At 40.3% G+C, this 20,040-nt stretch overlaps 1 protein-coding gene and 1 pseudogene across 2 annotated transcripts; both read left to right on the top strand.

The window, feature by feature from the left end:
- Positions 1-407: 407 nt before the first annotated feature.
- Positions 408-5,707, top strand: LOC308097428 (uncharacterized protein; the record flags this gene model as incomplete). The annotated part of the gene is made up of 4 exons (XM_080445188.1): positions 408-702; positions 1,340-1,486; positions 3,918-4,051; positions 5,660-5,707. 4 exons carry the CDS (start codon positions 408-410, stop codon positions 5,705-5,707), a joined length of 624 nt encoding a protein of 207 aa, XP_080301314.1.
- Positions 5,708-10,464: 4,757 nt separating this feature from the next.
- On the top strand, positions 10,465-14,165 carry LOC308097429 (5-cytosine rRNA methyltransferase NSUN4-like; annotated as a pseudogene). Its single transcript has 3 exons — positions 10,465-10,902; positions 11,376-11,731; positions 13,857-14,165. The product of its transcript is annotated as a 5-cytosine rRNA methyltransferase NSUN4-like (transcript).
- The last annotated feature ends 5,875 nt before the right edge of the window (positions 14,166-20,040 follow it).

Genomic DNA, 20,040 nt, shown 5'->3' on the forward strand with positions numbered 1-20,040 from the left:
TATACTCTTGGTTGCTTTTTTGCCAGACCCAAGGGGTCGGGCTTACATGAGGCTTTGTATCTGTTTTCTCCATACATGGGCATGGTCACTTTGTCCCCCGGCCCCAGCCAAAAAAGTCTGTCCCCCTTTCGTCCCCTTTCGTCACGAACTATTCATGACATCATGAACTTCAGTTATAAAGTGGTTTGTAGGTGTGTTACATACTAGGACTTCATTCTGGGTCTGGCAGAACCAGGTCTCCTGGTCTTGTTTTAGAAGAGAATGCACGTAATGCTTCTGGTGATTAGTAGTTTCGTTCCCTACCTATGTTAAATGCACTTATTGTAAGTCGCTTTGGATAAAAGCGTCTGCTAAATGACTGTAATGTAATGTAATGTATTACAGCAGGAACAGAGAGCTTGGTGAAAATGTCTCATAAAGGAGGTAAAATGTGTCAAATGGAGTCTGCACGGCTGAAGATAAATGAACACATGACGTCGGTGGGAGAGGAGATATTGTGTGTTTTGGAAAAACAGCGTGGTGTTGATGTTTGTAGTGTGAAGCTTAATGTCAGAGTGTTTGTGTTGGAGCGCCTCAGTGCGGCTGCAGAGTTCATGTGCAACCTCTTCCAGAGAGAGATAGAGACACTAGAAACTCTGCTGGAGACACAAAACAAACTGCTGGACGTGATGCTACAGCCACACATCAAACTACACAGAGCAGGTTGGTGGGGGGCTTTGACTGTTTACAGGGGCCAGTTTCGAATTGCAGCCACCTGTAAATGCTCTCTTAGAGTGGTTTTGAAGGAGAGCAGGGATTTAAACTCCTTTATGACTGTTGGTAGGGCGTTCCACATTTTTGTGGCATAGCAGGAGAACACATTTATTCCCTTGTTTGCGCCAAATCTGGGTTGAATGTGATTAGTGGACCTCCCTCTGGTGTTGTGATTGTGGACGTCATTGACCTTTGTGAAGTAGTTTGACAGGTACATGGGTGTCTTTGTGGTGTAGTGTATCTTGTAGACCAGGCCCTTTGCAAGTTGCTGTACTCTGTCCTCTACCCTGAGCCATCCCACCCTAGCAAAATGAGCAGGGGTTAAATGAGTTGTAGATGTGAGGCCAAGAAGTAGCCTTACCAGTTTGTTTTAGGATGTCTGGAGCCTTGTTTTTAAGGCCTTTGTTACCATGAGGTGCATGCATAGTCGAAGAGACTTTGAATGAGTGCTCCTGTCAAGAGTCCTCAATGTATTCTTACTGACCAGTTGTTAGTTGCCATTTTATCACTGGAAAGATTTGCCTCTAAAATGGATGCTGTGGTGCTGATTCTACCTCTTCTGTCTTCCTTCTGTCTGTGTGTAAAGAGGTTTCATCTGAACATGAGGAGAAGAGGAGCCCCAGTCTGGTCCAGGAGGAACCACAACCACCACATATTAAACAGGAACAGGAAGAGGCTGATGTGTCAACATGGACATTACTACATAGGAAGACCAGGTGCAACACTCTCTCAGGTATATACAAAAACAAGCTTTATAAGTGCTAATCTAATAAGGCGAAGAGCCCTACAATCAGCCCATAGAGGCTGCTAGATCAGATGAAGTTTCAAGATGTTTTTTGGACGCATACATACTGTATGCTAGTGCCTACTTAAATAACAGGTACCTAATTTAAGGAGATTTTAATGAATGTCTGTATGAACTCCGAACTCCTCTGAACCGTGCATTTAAAGGAGCATTTCACCCCTGGAAGAAACTGCAATCACTCAATGGTAATAGTATTTGTAGTAGATAATAGTAGCACAATTTAAAATGTGCACCCTATGGCCAGAAAAATAATGAAATCTGTGTGTTTGACTAGGGTTTGACTGGACTGCTGCATTACTACAATGACCATAATGCTTTGGTGCATGTGGGTGTGATCTCCAACAACAACAACATACAAACAGCATGTTAGTGTTGCCATGTCTGCTTATTATAAGCGGCTTCTTTCTAAAATGTAGTTGATATTTGGGCTTGTTTCCAAATGTTTTGATTGTTGTTTAAACCAGTGGTTCTCAAACATGTTCATGTATTTTTCCACAGACCCCCATCTGAAATTATAATTTGTGCCTGGGAGCCCCTAACAAATATGTGTCAAAAATATTCCACATTTTGCACTTTTTCCCCCTCACGATTTTTTTGTAAATAGCAGATCTACAAGCTCACAATGGGTCGCGAAGCGCTGTGAGCTTGTAGTTCGGCAATTTTCAAATATATAATATCCCATGTCTAGGTAAAGTGCTCTTGGCCTAGTTATCTTCTTTTGGGCTTGTTTTCATAGACCTGGTTGCTTATTTCTCTCACAATATCTGGCAACACTGGAAGTTAGAAGAGCTGAAGAACGTGTACCTCGCACACGTTCATCTAGTTACATATATGTCCAAGGATTCGTTAGTGATGTCACATCACTGACAAATCCTTGGTATCTTTATGCAGTTCTACTTCCGTGTCGCATAGTAGTGACATCACTGTTGAATCCTTGGTATTGTGATCCTAGCCTTTCGCGACGGTGTTCGTTTACCAGCGCCGCCACTCCACGCTGTATTTTTTTTTGTTCAGCTTGCGCTTATGAAACACTAAACAGGATTATTATTTCATGTCAACATTCAAGTACAACTATCAGAAGATAACTCAGGTAAAGTAATGCCTCACTCTGCAAGGGGGGTTGCCCGCTGGCCGCAGCTAATGGGAGTGGCCGAGTGGGGAATGAAGGTTGAACAAAGTGTTACGGACACCCCTTGGGGCTGTCTTTGGACCTGGTCTGACTGAGACGCGATGTAGTGCGGAAAGGAATGAGACCAATATCTCGTGACGTAAATAACGTCACGAAATCTTCGAAGATTACTAGATATCTAAAAACACAGATTGTGAGTCCTAAACTTCATTAAAAGAAGATCTAGTTGCAAAATCGGCGAAATGTCCCTTGCATTTAATGAAACCTACTTGTTGACACTTGAGTTGTGCTCATATTTTCTTATGTTGCCGAGCCAAGTTCAGCCACCTGGTGGCGCTCTGTTCATTCAGTCAGACAGACAGGTGGTGGCTGGTCTCACATATGATCAGAGATCTCTGCCTACTAGGACTGGACAATTAATCAAAAATACATTAAAACCAACATTTATGCTCTGTTCACACTGGCAGATACAAAGCTACAGTCCACCATTCATTTCAATAGAATCCAGCGACATGAAGTTACAAAGTAATCCAGCGACATGAAGTTACAAAGTAACACCTGATGTTTGTTGCTGCTACAAAATCTACGAAGCTACAATCCAAGCTGAGCTGAGCTTCAACTGAATACAAAACGACAAAAGCTACATAAATGTTGTGTAACCATTTCCACTCACCTTCGCTCACAAGTTGTACAATGGTGGTGTGCAAAAATTGTGAAAATAGCTGATCTACAAGCTCAGCTTATAGATCTGCTAATTTTCACTATAAATGTTTCTGGGGAATTATTGAAAGTAATTGAGCGAAACGTTTTAAATATTCTTGATATTGATTAGAAGTCATATGCCCCAGCCCTTTAGCTGAAATGTGGTGGGAATCACTTAACACACAAACAGACAAAACAAGGAAAACATTAATAAATGGTGATTTTTGCAAAGATAGATATGTCGATAGGTGGCCGTCAATCCGCCCGGCCCTACTGATCATCTATTATGATAGACAGCTGTATTGTACACATAGATTCAAACATTTCATTACAGTACATATCTGTTCAATTTCTGCAAAGAATGGTTGCAGCCGATATACAAATATCTTAGATACATGAGGATAGATATATGGTTTAGGAGCATTTATTTACAGCGGAAGTTACTCCAACTATCACACCTATGAAACAGAGGTAACACTTAATTAAAAAAGAAAAGAACAAAATGTGTTCATTGTATCTTTTCCCCAGACGTCCTGCACCTCCCTGTGTGTAAAGAGGAGGTTTCCCCTGATGAGGAGAGGAGCCCCAGTCTGGTCCAGGAGGAACCAGAGCCTCCACACGTTAAAGAGGAGCAGGAGGAGCTACTTCAAAGACCAGAAGAGGTTAATAGGCCAATGCTGACATTACTAGCAGTGAAAAGTGATGGTGATGATGGTGAAGACAGAGACACAGAGCCTGTAGCCAACACCTCAACTGAACACATGAAAACACAAGCTGATGTAGAGGACTGTGGAACATCACATCCAACTAGTGATGACCAGCTCCTCTCTTCACACTGTTCTGAATCTGACATCACTGAAGACAGTGATGAGTGGGAGCCCAGTGTAGATCAGTCACCTTTAAACACACTGAAGTCACACAAGACACACAAGACACAACATGTGGAAGGACAGAGATTGTCTTTGAGCAACAAGATGTCCCAGGACCTGAAATCATCCAAAGAAACTCACTCCTTGCAGAGTCACACAGGGAAGAAAGGTTTTAGTTGTACAGTGTGTTGCAAAATGTTTAATCGTAAGGGACAACTAAAAATACACATGATCACTCATACAGGGGAAAGGCCATTTACTTGTACCGTTTGTGGCCATGGCTGTATACATAAGAGTAATCTAAAAATACACATGAGGACTCATACAGGAGAAAAGCCCTTTAATTGTACAGTTTGTGGCCAAGGCTGTATTCAAAAGGGTTATCTAAAAAGACACATGAGGACCCATACAGGAGAAAAGCCCTTTACTTGTAATGTTTGTAGCAAAGGATTTATTCAATCGAGTCATCTAAAACAACACATGATGATCCATACAGGGGAAAAGCCATTCACTTGTACAGTTTGTAACAAAGGCTTTCGTCACAACTGTGATTTAAAAAGACATATGAGGACTAATACAGGGGAAAAGCCATTCACTTGTACAGTTTGTAACAAAGGCTTTTGTGCCAACATTGATCTAAAAAGACATATGAGGACTCATACAGGAGAAAAGCCATTCACTTGTACAGTTTGTAACAAAGGCTTTTGTGCCAACATTGATCTAAAAAGACATATGAGGACTCATACAGGGGAAAAGCCATTTACTTGTACAGTTTGTAACAAAGGCTTTTGTCTCAACTGTAATCTAAAAACACCAGTGTTGGGACTAACGCGTTACTAACGTAACGCGTTACGTAACGCAACTACTTTTTGCGGTAACTAATAACGTAACGTGTTACCTTTTCCAATTCAGTAACAGCGTTATAGTTACTGTGATTTAAAAAGGTGCGTTACTGCGTTACATTATGTGATCCAACTGAACTGTCTCCCGCGCGGAGCAGCTTGCCTGTCATCTAAACAGGACAGGCAGGCTTGGATGGATACAGGCTAATTCAAGCGCTCCCTCTCACTCTAACTTGAGAAAGTGAAAGTGGCCATAGAGAGAGGAGTGATGATTGGTTAACAGGGGGTAAAATGTCAGCCTAAGCCAATCAGAGACAGAGTTGGGCGGGTTTGCCATACACAGACCCTCCCTTGCTAACACACACACACACACACACACACACACACACACACACACACACACACACACACACACACACACACACACACACACACACACACACACACGGCAACACACCCACCACCACAACCGCACACACACAGTCTCAGCTGAGTGACAGCGCAGCGTTAGTTTGCAGCTTGGAAATATAACCATTATTTAGAATTTGTGGGGATAAAGGGCGCTAAAGACATTGCAGTGACAGAAAACATTGTCCACATCGAGTAACAGCAATGCTAATCTCCTGAAGCACCTAACTAAAGTACATGGGGTTATAAAACTAGTCGCCAAAGAAGACTCCACCGGCAGTGATCTAGATGGAGCTACAGCTACTCCATCCATCTAAACAGCCAAAAAACTATTTTTTTTTAAATCGCCACAGCATGTCACCCAGACTCAACTAAACAGATTGATTGCCAGGTATGTTGTAGAGGAGGACATGCTTCCCATCGCAACGGTTGAGTTTGTTGCCTTCAGAGAACTAGTCAGCAAAATAGCAGTGAAAGCAGCAGGGCCACTACAGTGCAGAAAGACGTTTAATTGTTCCACTACATTTCATAATGACTGCAATGGTCTTTTCTCTCACTGTGCCACAGAGCAACACTAAAACTGTGTGTGTGTGTGTGTGTGTGTATAGTACACTGGCATAAGCGTGAGAGGTTTTTTATTTTAAAATAAAAAAAAGGTTTTGTCAGTTAAATTAAGGCCACTCACATCTATATGCAAATGACATCAAATTCATTCAAACTGATAACTGACTTGGGAGGGAGTGTGGGAGATAGGTGGGTTATTGTATTGCTCTGAGTATAATGATCATTACATCCTGATGTGAAAGAAAATATTTCTAAAGAAGAAGAAACAAATAAACGTTTTTATGTATAGCCTATCAAAATCATTTGGAAATAATATATATATTTTTTATTTTATTTTATACATTTTTTTACTAGTTACTTTCATAATTTAGTAACTAGTAAAGTAACTAATTACGTTTTTGGAGCAGTAACTAATAACTATAACTAGTTACTTTTTAAAAGTAACTTGCCAACACTGAAAAACACACATGAGGACTCATACAGGGGAAAAGCCATTCACTTGTACTGTTTGTAACAAAGGCTTTTGTGCCAACATTGATCTAAATAGACATAGGAGGACTCATACAGGGGGGAAAAACCTTTAGCTGCAGTTTGTGACAAACGCTTTGGTCCAAATGCACATAGATTCATACACAGAGAAGCTGTTCATTAAACAGAAACAAATGTTTTTTTTCAAAGGATCAATCTGAGTTGATAAATGACATCAGACAAACGTATGATCTGGGGCTAGGCCTTATGACTTCAAATCAATATCATCATTATTTATAGATTTTGTTTCGGATTATTTACGTTTAATGAACAGTGATAATGCATTGTATAATTATTATAATGTATTACAACTATGAAAATTATTATGAAACAAGATCCTGGCCAAAATAACATTCTGTGAGTGACCTGTAATTATGATTGTCATTAAGCATAGCTATTTATGGGTTATTTTAATCATACACTGTTATAAGCAGATTATAATGTATTATAAGTATATTTATAAAACATTATAGACTGAGCACAGCTGCTGTCAGCTCAGCCATTCACTGGTCTGGCACCATTATTATGAAGCACCAACATCTCTGTTGTATTTCACATGTTCAGTTATGATAATTAAATAACATTCTGCATTCATAAAAAATTCTCTAAGCACTTCAGCTTTTCAGAAACAACACCACGTTGCTACCTACATGTGGGCTATACAACATACTATGATCAATTACACTCAAAGCTGATGATGGGCCTATACAAGGTTTGTTGTTTTTAACCACTTAAACACCTGTAGTGAACTGGATTGAGTTAGCGTCTACTCCAAATCTCTTCGCCACAAAGAGCAGATCTACAAGTTCACAATGTGTCTTGAGGCATTGTTAACTTGTAGATCTGCTATTTTGGCTAATGTTTCCCCCTAGAATATGGAGAAGAAGAGCAGCCACAGTCGGTCCAGGAGGAACCACAACCTCCACATATTAGGGCCTAAATGCCCTACAATCAGCCCATAGAGGCTGCTAGGTCAGATGGGTGTAGATTCAGAAACAAAGTAAAGTTGACATTTCAAGATGGTTATTGAATGCATACATATGCCCGTGCCTACTTAAATATCAGGTACCTAATTTAAGGACATTTATTTGAATGTCGGGAATCGTGTGCTTCCATTTTGCTAAGCGATACGTTGTATGGTTTAATTCAGGGGTCTTCAACCTTTTCAGGCCAGGGACCCCCAAACTGATGGGGAGATGGAGCAGGGACCCCTGCTACCACATATACTGTATATTTATGTATACGATTGTGTTTTATATTGCCTGCTACTATACGCACCTGCCCCAGTAGGTGTGCAAAATAAAAATTCTCTACAAAATATGTATAAACATACCATGTTATTGTGCATTGTGCCTCCATTTATCTGTTTGCTATGGATTCATGTTATGTTTAAAGACAATTTGACATTTTTGGGGAAAAAAATAATATTTTTTTTCAAACAAAAATATTGTTTACCCCCTAGGGGTCGCGGACCCCCTGTTGAAGACCTCTGTTTAATTTATTTAGTGAATTAATTCTCCCCATTGTCTTGAATCGGAAAATGCGAAAACTCCCACTGCCAAAAACGTTTAAAAACGTCTTTGGGAATTCAGCTATTGCCTGCCAAAGAAGTTTAAAAACGTCCTTTTAATTTTTTCGTTATTCACAACGAATTAGGAGATAACAATTTTCAAAGATTTGCTGCTCCATTCACTTCAATGTTAAAATTCAAACGGACAAACAATTCACTTTGTTTTTTGGTTTAAAACTACTGGTTTTGAGCTATTTTCAAACATCAAACAACACATGTCAACAAGGTCACAATGACCTCGTTGACATTTGTGAAACCACACCTGAATCTCATCTGTGATTAGAAACCATCTGGGGATCAATCATACTGGAGGAAAATATTCTGCGGTACCAAAATCGTTCAAAACCCTGGCAGAGGCTACAGACTGTTCTTCCAAAAACCCAGCCTGCCGAGGACGTAATTGATGTAATTTTTGTGTTTTTAGAAAAGATCGCGCCGAGTGATCACTTTCACTTTCTACTCACATGGATCCGGAAATAACGTCATCCCAATACTTTTTTTGTACTTTTTTGTACTTTTGTACAATACTTTATTTCGCGAGACATGCTATTTTCAACATACTGTTACAAGCCAAGGGGCGGTCGCGGTTGGAATGTTTCTTCTCTGGGCGACGCACACTGATACCGTGTATGCTTACAAATGGCCGGACGAGCGATCATAATGGATATAACATTTCTGTGACCAGTTGAAAAGGTAAAAAAAATAAATAATCAAAAATGGCAGTGGGCAAACACAGACAGAAATAAGTCAGTGAATGAGTTACAGTTTGCAAAAAGTGCAGAGGTACAGTTATGCAATAATGCTAAAAAGATAGCACAAAAAGCCCTGAGGGCTTGTTGTCATTGTGGTCCTTTGAATTCAATTAATCAAGACATATAAAGACAATATTATACAATAAATCATCAATACAGAAAAACTGTGGGGGGTGATTTCTTATGACAAGCTAGAAGACTTTTTGGTGTTATCCTTTTAGACCAAGTGTTTGACTATACTCGTGCTGTTTGCATTTCTTCTAATAAAGTATTCAATCAATATTGTCTAGGCCAGTTGCAAATTGCAGACAGGTGCTCTTTTATGGCGGTTTTGGGAGGGTAGGGAGTGGCACCTGTCGATGGCAGGGCATTCCACATTTTGGTGGCATAATAGTAGAATTAGTGCATCCCCATGCTTGTGCCGGGGAATGAGATCAGTGGAGCTCCCTCTGGTGTTGTGCCCGTGGGCGTTTCACACTCTTTTGAAGTACTGTAGTTTGACAGGAACATGGGCACTGGTCCCTTGAAAACCAGGCCCATTGCAAATTGCTGCACTCTGTCCTCTACCCTGAGCCGTCCCACCCAAGCATAATGAGCAGGGGTTAGGTCCTAGAGTCCTAGGTGTGAGGCCTAGTAGAAGTCTGACTAGTTTGTTTTGAGAGGTCTGTAGTTCAGATTTTAGTGTCTTAGAGGTGCTGGAGTACCATGAGGTGCATGCATAGTCAAAATGACATTGGATGAGTGCTTCAGCAAGTGTCCTCAGTGCATTTCTACTGACCAACGAGGAGATCCTGCCCAAAAATCGTATTCCTTTGGTTGACTTTCTTGATTACTTTTGTTTCCATTTTATCGCCGGAAAGGTTATCTAAAATACAACCCAAATATGTAACGTCTTCTGTCCTTGTGATAACATTGCCACGGACTGACATCATAGACTGTCCTAGACTCCATATTTGTCCCTGTCTGACTCAGAACTCCATATATGGGCATACAAAAGACATAGAGATACAGAAATCTCTATATGGAGTACCCTAATGTCATGGATATGACGTCATAGTGCTGACATCATAGGCTGGCCTAGACTCCATATTTGGGCATGCCTCAATGGGCAAAGGCCACTAGACTAGGAACCTCCCCTCCAAGTGTGAGAGAGAAAACACTTTAATAATAAAGTATTCAATCAATCAATCAGTCAATCAGTCAATCAATACTATGATGTCATATTGATGACATCAGGGTACTCCATATGGACATCTGCGGTTGTATAGATATTTCTGTACCCATCTGTCTGTCAGTCTGTGTCCCTTTTATGCCCATATAGGGAGATCTCTGTATGTATCTGTCTGTCTGCCTGTTTCCCTTTTCTGCTCATATATGGAGTTCCCTGACACTTCCGCACGCACACACCCTCTAGGCAATTTTAATATAGGATTATTGCAAAACATACATTACCCATTTAAGACCTACTTTATCCTACAGCTGTTCAAACGTAGCAGATGTACAAGCTACTTGTATTGAATATTAAAACGGTAGCACGGCAAGATGGCGGCACTCATGGACACGAGATTACTCCTCAGGAAAATCTAAGATTTACGTTGTTTAGCTCCTAGACCAAACCGTGTAAAAGCCAAATGGGCTGGAACTCGACCCAGGTATCCTGCCAGCAATCTGGCCCTGCAGAACCTGCTGGGAAAACAACAGTGGCCCTCAGTCCGGGTCAGCTTGCTCTCCGAGCGCAAGTACGGAACCTTGTTCAAGAGCTTCTCTGCCGACGAGGCTGTCGTTGCTGAGCTACAGGCCCAGGGCTGCAGGGACTTCATCATAAACACAGATCAGGATGGTGGAGCAAAGTCAGAGGGCAGGACGGAGGAGGAGTACACTGCGTTGGTCAAGAACTGCCACAGCTCAGCCCCAATATCAAGTGTTTAGTGTTTCCAAGAGCAGATATCACAAGATTCAAGCCTGCTAGACCAGGGGCCAGTTGCATCACCTCACACTAAGTTCAAACTTAGCCTAGTTATAGCTTAAACACATTCAATCCGGGAAAGTGTCTGTGTCATTTTAGATTTCTTTGGCTATTCAAAAATAGCAGATATACAAGCTCATAGCGCGGCACCGAGTGCCGCGCTATGAGCTTGTAGATCTGCAATTTTTTTTTAAATCGTGAAAATTAATGCAAATCTTTGAATATATATTTTACAAAAATATATATATTTAAAGATTTGCAAAAAAAATCACATAAAAAAACAAAAAATAGCAGATCTACAAGCTCATAGCGTGGCACTCGGTGCCGCGCTATGAGCTTGTATATCTGCTATTTTTGAATAGCCAAAGAAATCTAAAAATGACACATACTTTCCCGGCTAAATGGGTTAAATGGCTTTTTTAAAAGCCATTTAAGCAATAACTAGGCTAAGTTTAAACTTAGTGTGAGGTGGTGCAACTGACCCCAGATGTGTATGGCTTATGGTCATACTACCTGATGGATGCCGCCTCCATCTTGCCTTGCCTGGCGCTGAATGTCCAGGAGGGTCACAGCGTGTTGGACCTGTGTGCTGCCCCAGGTGGAAAGACCCTGGCTCTGCTTCAGACACAGGCCATACGGTTTCTATGTGTGAATGATACATCGGTGTCTCGAACCTCACATCTCAGAAAGGTCATCGACAGCCACATTCCGAAGGAGCTTGACTATGTATCACCTCCCACGATGGCACAAAATGGGGTGAAATGGAGAAGGACGTCTTTGACAGGGTCCTCGTTGATGTCCCCTCCACCACGGATAGACATTCAATCATGGAGGACGACAACTGTGAAGTCAACTTGGAAAATCCTCACTGGATATCAAAGGGTTAAAAAGTCCGGCTGATTGACAGAGTGGCAGCTGTCTGAAATCATTCCCCAATCACTAATCAGCGTCACTACACTATAAAGCACTGCACCTGAAAGAAGCTGTAAATCAAATCACAGAGGAGGAGAAGGGAGAAGGAGGAGAATCCTCCACAATCCTCCATTATTGCAAACAAACAAGCGTGCGTCCAGCAGCAGCAACGTCGCGCAGAACACATCAAAGCAGCACTGGTGCAGCCATAAAAAGATGGAGAGGCAGCCGGTGACAGACGAACTGTTTGTTTGTTTAACCCTTGCATTGTGGATAGAAAACTGCATCCACTTGTGGTGTTAGCGGGTCAAATTTGAGTCAAATTATTTGACCCGTGATTTAAATCAGCCCAAAATACTCAAAAAAATTGTATTTTCATTATATTTTTTCTCCCACCTCATAGTTGACTTGTAATGCATTCATATCCATGTAAACACTTTTTAAAATATTATGTTGGGTTAGGGCTACGGTTTCATCTTTCAATATATCTTGCTTTCTATTATTAAAATGTTAAAATTCACTCATTACATTTCCTATAATGAAGGCAATGGATAATTATGTTATCTAGCTATAATAGAATAATTAAGAAGAAGAATTAGAACACACTTCCAATTTTTTTTTAAAATAAAATACTTTTTTTCGTTTTTTAACTTTAAAAAATGTTAAAATTATTAAAAATAGTGACACTAGTGGTGTTAGCGTCCGAAATGACCCGTATAGGGCATAACAGTGGTGGCCATTTTCTGGTTCCACTTCAAAATACTCAATGCATTTTTCCCATTGACATTTCCAAAAATATTTATATCAATTCATTTAAGCCTAGAATCAAGCCATCCAGGGTCCTGGTGAATCATGACCAAAAAACTTTTTTTTCTGTGATTTTTATTTATTTTATGTTTAATTATATGATATACTATATTTAATAAATACCCTTTGTTTTGCCGTTTTCAAAAAAGTTTTTCCACATAATCAAACGTTTTATGGTCATGATTCACCAGGACCCTGGATGGCTTGATTCTAGGCTTAAATTAATTGATATAAATATTTTTGGAAATGTCAATGGGAAAAATGCATTGAGTATTTTGAAGTGGAACCAGAAAATGGCCGCCACTTCTATGCCCTATACCATAGAAGGTAAAAAGTCATTTATTTTTCATAAACTCAAACTTTATTTTACTCCTGATAGCAAATGCTAATTGAGGACAAGTCTCTCTCACTCTCAAACATGTAAACATTGAATATTGACTATTTGGGGGGGAATTGAGCCACACTTCTTTGCCGGGTCATTTCGGACCCTAACACCACAAGTGTCATTTTTTTTTAGACCATCAGAATGAATGAAAATGATGATAAATAATTTAGTTGCGTTAAAATGGCTATTTCTGAGGATATCATGAAGCCTCGTTCCAATAAAGAAATGTAAAGGGTACTTTTTACCTATTCAAACTTGAAAACGGGTCAAAAAAGACCCAAACACAATGGAAGGGTTAAGAGTCATAAAACTTACCGTTTGTGGCGCACGTTAGAACGTGCGTTGTAGTTCAATGTCATTTGTTTGTTTGATGTCCTCAAGTTAAAGCAACATGATTGTTGATTTAAAAACGATTGTTTATTGAGATATAGATTGATAAAAACGGTTGGAACGCTGCTAAAATTCAGTATTATATTTGCATTTCATATGAGACTGCATTTGTTGTTGTTTAAAAAACCCAATTCATAAAAAAACAATATCAAACAATATAAGTGTTAAAAAATATATGTAAAGCATGAATATTTGCATTATTTCATGTGCATTGTATTTACAGTAATTATGTTTTATTTTTCATTTAAGGTTTTTCACCTTACAACTTACAACAACCATACACTACCTACATAAGCTGTACTGCAACAACAAAAACTAAAGCAAAGAACTAAAAGGAAAACCAAAGTTGTGGTCATTGTATGAGTGAACCCAGTTAAAACCTCCTATGGACTGTACCATGTACTATGGACTCAGACTGTACCATCCCTTTCAAGCGGGGAAACTGCAAATATACTACATAGCTTGACAACAACTATATATTCAACAGGAGCAGAACCAAGGAGAGACCGCATGCTGCCCCAGCTGCAGATGGAGTGGTTGCTGGCTGGTATCGAGGCAGCGCGTCCTGGAGGAGAGATCGTCTACTCCACTTGCACCCTCTCCCAGCTTCAGAACCAGTATGTGGTGGAGCAGGCCATCCACCTGGCCAGAGAGAACCTCGGCATCCACCTTCAGGTACTCGACCTCCGACCCCTCACAGCAACACTGGGAGAGATGGTCCTTCCACACCTAGCAGCCAACTTTGGACCCATCTGCATGTGCAAGCTGAAGAAGCTGATTTAGACGACTGTAGACTGGATCTCATTTACAGAAAAAATGACAAAAAGTTTCATCTGATTACTATACCACCTAGAGGGTGCTAATAATGCGTCCCTTTAGGTACCGTGGTTGAGGTAAATAGAACTCAGCTGTTTCGTGGTGCTTCTGTGTACCCTATCACATACGATTTTTTATTTATTTTTGTTTACATTTTGACATACGGATACAGTGATGTCAATACATTAACATGACAAAGACAGTTCTACAGTATTAGTCCATCGGCCCAGGGCAGAATTTTCACTAATCAGGGACACTCAAGGTGGCAAATTCTAGTTTGGTATTTTGAAAAGATCTGTATCCCTAGATAATATTCCAACATGATAGCCCTTCCCAAGTAGTAGCTTAGTCCCAGTTATCAGCCTTCAATGACAAGATTGACATTGATCCAAAGAATGAAAAAAATGTCTAACCTTTTTTGAATAGAACATGCCATACAGAGGGAAAATAACATTATTCAATCTCTTTCATTCACTTATTTAACCACATGAACCCTAGCATGCCTATTCTGGGGCAAACATTCAGCAAATGGCATGTCTACAAGCTCACAACACCTCACGTTGTGATACGATGTGAACAGCATTTTCACTAATCGGGGTCACTCAAGTGCAGTCAATCAATCTGTGTAAACACGACGGATTTAGCTAGAAGCTCATTTCCATCCGTAATCCCCAAACTATTTGGCTTTTGTGGACTCTGAACTGCACCCATTTTAAATGTGCTTCACAAATAGAGGAGGCTTGACTTCAATAAATGATTCGTGAATTTGTGATCCGTGTTCTGTAGAGCTTGAGCAGACACAGGAGCAGACAGTGGCTGAAGGTATCTGTAGAGCTTCAGACACAGAGCAGACAGTGGCTGAAGGTATCTGTAGAGCTTCAGACACAGAGCAGACAGTGGCTGAAGGTATCTGTGAAGCTTCAGACACAGGAGCAGACAGCAGGATGAAGATGGTACTGTGGCTGAGTGTGACCACTCTGCTCCTTTCTTCTCTAACCATGGAGCTGCATTGTAAGTAGATCTAATCCACCACCTGCTGATACCATGTGAGCAGATTATCATTATTATTATTATTAAGTATACCACAATGCAGAAATACTCAGTTTACAAGTAAAAGTCATGTTTTAAAGGCATAGTTTGTAACTTTGCCCTGTATTTAAATAACAAAACAATACCTACATGTTTTTTTTCAATCATGTCCCTCCATATCAGCATGTTTTCAGCCACAGGAGTAGTGTGGTGGTGTTTACCTGCAGAAACACACTGTCCTCTCGCTGTATTTTGGTGTTTTCAATGTTTGTCTTGGTAGATGGGGACGTTTATGTCACGTATGCCTTTAAGAACAAAAGCGTTGGCATCAAAATACACTTGGCATGCTAGCATTTTCGGTGGTCACCCTGTCACCTAAAAGGTGGATTTGACATCCATTGTTACATCTGTTACACCTAAAAGGTGTTAGGGTGACCTCCTCATTTGGTAGCATGCAGGGGCCTTTACAGTACCAACACTAAAAGTATTGAAATGTGTTTAAATTTGTCAAACATTGCAGATGAAAATAGTAGATGAAAAAAGTTCATAATGTGTCACATTGTGTTTGTGAGCTTGTAGATCTGCTATTTTCAAATAGTCAAAGTAAAACAAATGGGATTAATGGGTTAATGATTTGCAATAGTAATCTAGATCTACAAATCACTGTAGCAGAGTAAAAAAAAGTACTAATTTGCCTCTTTGAGATGTAGTGTAGTGAAGTAGAAGTATGAAGTATTGAAACATGGAAATACAAGTACAGTAAAGAGTAAAGTAATAGTATCTAAAATTATACTTAAGTACAGTACTTGAGTAAATGTATGTGTCACATACTGTAGTGCAGTGGTTCTCAAAGTGGGGTCCGGGGACCCCCAGGAGTCCTTGAGGGGTTTCCAGGGGGTCCTCAGCAAAATTGGTTAATATAGCATCAATATCAGTTTAACCACTCTAAACTACAGTAGATATGAGCTCATGCGATTCAGGCTTGTAGATCTGCTATTTTCAGAGAAATCTTGTGGAACAAGATAATGTGCAACATTTTATATATTTTTGAAACATTTTAACAAAACAAATCTTGTATAGGGGTCCCTGACACAAAATATTTTCAGATGGAGGGGTCCGTGGCCAAATCTCTCTCTAGGTCGTCTTCAGATTAACCCAATACATGTTAATTTGGGGGGGGCCTTGACTTGAAAAAGTTTGAGAACGACTGACGTCCGTGAACTGTTCACCAGGGGTGATGTGTTGTTGCCTCGTATTTGTTCAGTTCTGTTTGTTATTTGCTGAGTTTACTGTCAACATTGTGTCAGAAGCAAAGCACAAAGTCAGCAGTGATGATGACATGTTATTGATCTGGTTCAGGTCCTGGATTCATCATTGAGTCACTTAAGCAAGAGAGAAGTCCCGGTCATATTTAGTGTTAACTCATTCTGTGCCACATGACGTCAAAGACGTCACGAGGCCTGACGCCCCGTGTGCCACATGACGTCAAAGACGTCATGAAAAAAAAAAAAAGTTCCTTTTCTTTTTTTTTCTTTTTTTTGGGAAAAACATGTTCAGAACCCAAGATATGATGATTTGAAGATTTGCTGCTCCATTCACTTCTTGTTTCACTTTTTACTGAAAAAGGCTGTATCTCGGCTCCTAAGCACTTTTCTTTTTACAATTAATTTTGGTTGTGGCACTCGGAACCAAAATTCCATAAATAAGCACTGAAAGAGTTGGAGTGTTTGGGTCAAAGGTCAAATTGATTGATTGATTGATTGAATACTTTATTAGCATTTTGCAAACAAAGCACAGGAAAGTACAGTTCAATACAAGGTCAGCTAAGAGGATTTTAAACCCAAGAAAGCTTTGTACTCAATTCATAGAGATACAGTATGACCTTGAGTCATGAGTTGACCTTTTACTTGTCCTGATGCACCCCCTCTCCCTCTCTCTCTTTCTTTCTTTCTTTCTTTCTCTCTCTCTCTCTCTCTCTCTCTCTCTCTCTCTCTCTCTCTCTCTCTCTCTCTCTCTCTCTCTCTCTCTCTCTCTCTCTCTCTATCTCTCTCTCTCCCCCCAATATCTCTCTTCCTGCTACAGAGGATCCATGTATTCTGTCACACTCATATACAGTATATATATTTATCATTTTTCTCCTCAGCTCTCCAGGTTCAGCCAACACCAAAACCAACACCAGGTAAACAAATATGAACTAACAACTAAGCATTATACATTGTAGCCTAAAATGTTTTCTTCTTATCAAAGTCATATGCCCTTTTCTTCCTTTTCCTTCTTCTTTCTACTATTTATTTTCTTGTATTCTTATGTTGTATTTTGTTGTTATTTATCTCTGTACAGATTGTACAGGTTGGTGGGAGGAACCAGTCACTGTGCTGGTATACTGCACACAATGGAGAAACACAATGGAGGGTGGGTTACAGTTAAGGATCGTGAATTTAAGCTGAAAGCAGCACATGAAGTGTGTCGACAGCTGGACTGTGGTACTGCTGCTTCAGCCAAAACCATTAGTAAACCATGGGTGGATGTGATCACGGAGGTGATCTGCTCAGGTAACAAACAATGACTTCAACAAATGCTTTTCTTAATCTGTATCTGTAACTATGTAAATCCTGCTGTGCTGCCTCTTGGCGACTGATTTTCCCCTATAGGATGATCTATCTACCGTATCTATCAAGAAAAGTACATTTTAAATTATTTTGAAAACTCTCTCTCTCTCTCTCTCTCTCTCTCCCCCTCTCTTCAGAGTCTGTGAGGTTGGTGAATGGGACTGGTTCGTGTTCAGGCAGAGTGGAGGTGAAGTCTGATCAGTCGTGGGTCTCAGTGTGTGAAGGTGACTTTGACCAGCAGGATGCAGAGGTGGCCTGTAGGCAGCTTGGCTGTAGAACTCATCCAATCCTCCTGGAGGGGCTCTATGGAAAAGCCAACGTTCCAATGTGGACCAAAGAGTTCCAGTGTGAAGGCAACGAGTCTGTTCTCCTCGACTGTAGAGCCTCAGACTCAACTAGAAACACCTGCTCACCCGACAAGGCTGTTGGACTCTCCTGCTCAGGTAAAAGACAAACTACACTGTAGGTTTGGTTTGTTATTTATAATTACAGTTTAGGCATTTAGCAGATGCTCTTATCCAGAGTGACTTACAATAAGCAATGGTAATACTATTGAAATAATAAACTGTACATTGAAACTATAGGATAAAGAGTAAACAATTAATCTAGCATTTTTAAAGCTGTATTATGAAATTCTTTGTGAACAAAATTGTATTTTGTCTAATCTGTATAGTACAGTTTGTTGATACAATATAACTTATATAACTGGGGTGGTAGTATTTGGTCTCCCTGCTCTTCTATTGAGACATTTAGATCTTGTGTCGAGGGGTCTTTTAACGGGGGATTTTTGGGGTTAATTTAACGTCCATTCAGGCTTTTGTGAGCACTTTTTAAGTCGCTTGATTCAGTATATAGATATTTGATTTTCATTTTATCAGACACGCCCCCTTCCTGTAACTTTGTAACTTCAAACTCCATTTTAACCCTTTGACTGCCTCATATTTTGCAATGGCTCACACCGCGAATGACGAGATTTGTGTTTTCAGTGGTTTTTACGATAGAGGGCGCTCTTCCGCATCCTGTGAATGATCCCAGGATCACCCAAGAAGAGTACACCCAGAAATTACGTGATCACAACGAAATGAAGCTGGTTTCGTTCAGTGTTATAAGATTTATGAAAGTCTCTGCGTTCTGTTGTTTTTGGCGAAAACAAGCCACTTTCAACCGCCCATAACTATGGAACGGATTATCCCGACGGCACGTTCCCCCCCGCCCCCCCCATTCTCCGAGACCCCCGTACTTGTAATGAGGTGATCGCCGGGTGGATCGCTGTGAAAAATATCATTCTATGATTTTTCAAAGGTTAGTAAAAATGCTCGGAATCGTTGGCAGTGGCTTGACAAAAAAAATGGTCAGTTAAAGACACTCATACTGCCCTCCTAATACGTGCAGGGCCATGTTTTTATTTGAACTATTTACTTTTTCATTTTTTTCTTTAAAAAAAAATATTATTAAAAACATTTATGAAGTAAAAGTAATCGAAAAAAACACGGTCCCCTCACGTATTAGGAAGGCAGTATGAGTCACCATAACCAAGGACGTTTTTCGATCGATATGGTCAAAATAGAGTTTGAAGGGATGTTCCCCAGGTTCTATGTTCCCCGCTTTCCTAGGAGAGCGGGGAGTATAGGACCTAACCTAAACCTAACCCTAACCATAACCTTAGTGTGGGAACATAGGTCCGGGGAACATAGGTATGACCCCGTTTGGGGTTACAATGGGTATAGGTCTCATAAAATGAATATCAAATATCTAAATACTGAATCAAACAACTTAAAAACCATCTGTGGTGAAACACAAAATCCTGGGTAGACGTTAAAATTAACCCAAACATGTTTGAAAGTGAATTATCCCTTTAAGCTGGCAGGTACAATTAGCTCAGTGGTAAACAAATACAGCCCTTGCGCAGGAGACCCGGGTTCAAGTCCAGGTTAGAAAAGGACAGTTACATAGTGCATCTTTAATATTGTGATCAAGAAAACTAAAACATGACATCAAGTGACCAGGATAGCAAGGGTCTGCATGGCAGCCATACAGTATCTTAGTCAATCGCTAATCCCATTCATATTTGCTTAACCCTGTCTTCTACCCCAAGCCATCCCAGACAAGCAAAGTGTGTTGGAATTAGGTGGGTCATGGGCTTTAGGACGAGTAGTAGTCGTATCAGTTTGTTTTGGGAGGTCTGAAGCTTAGTTTCTAGTGGC

The sequence above is a fragment of the Gymnoscopelus braueri genome (genome assembly GCF_963280865.1).
Source record: "Gymnoscopelus braueri genome assembly, chromosome: 12".
NCBI classification, from domain to species: domain Eukaryota; kingdom Metazoa; phylum Chordata; class Actinopteri; order Myctophiformes; family Myctophidae; genus Gymnoscopelus; species Gymnoscopelus braueri.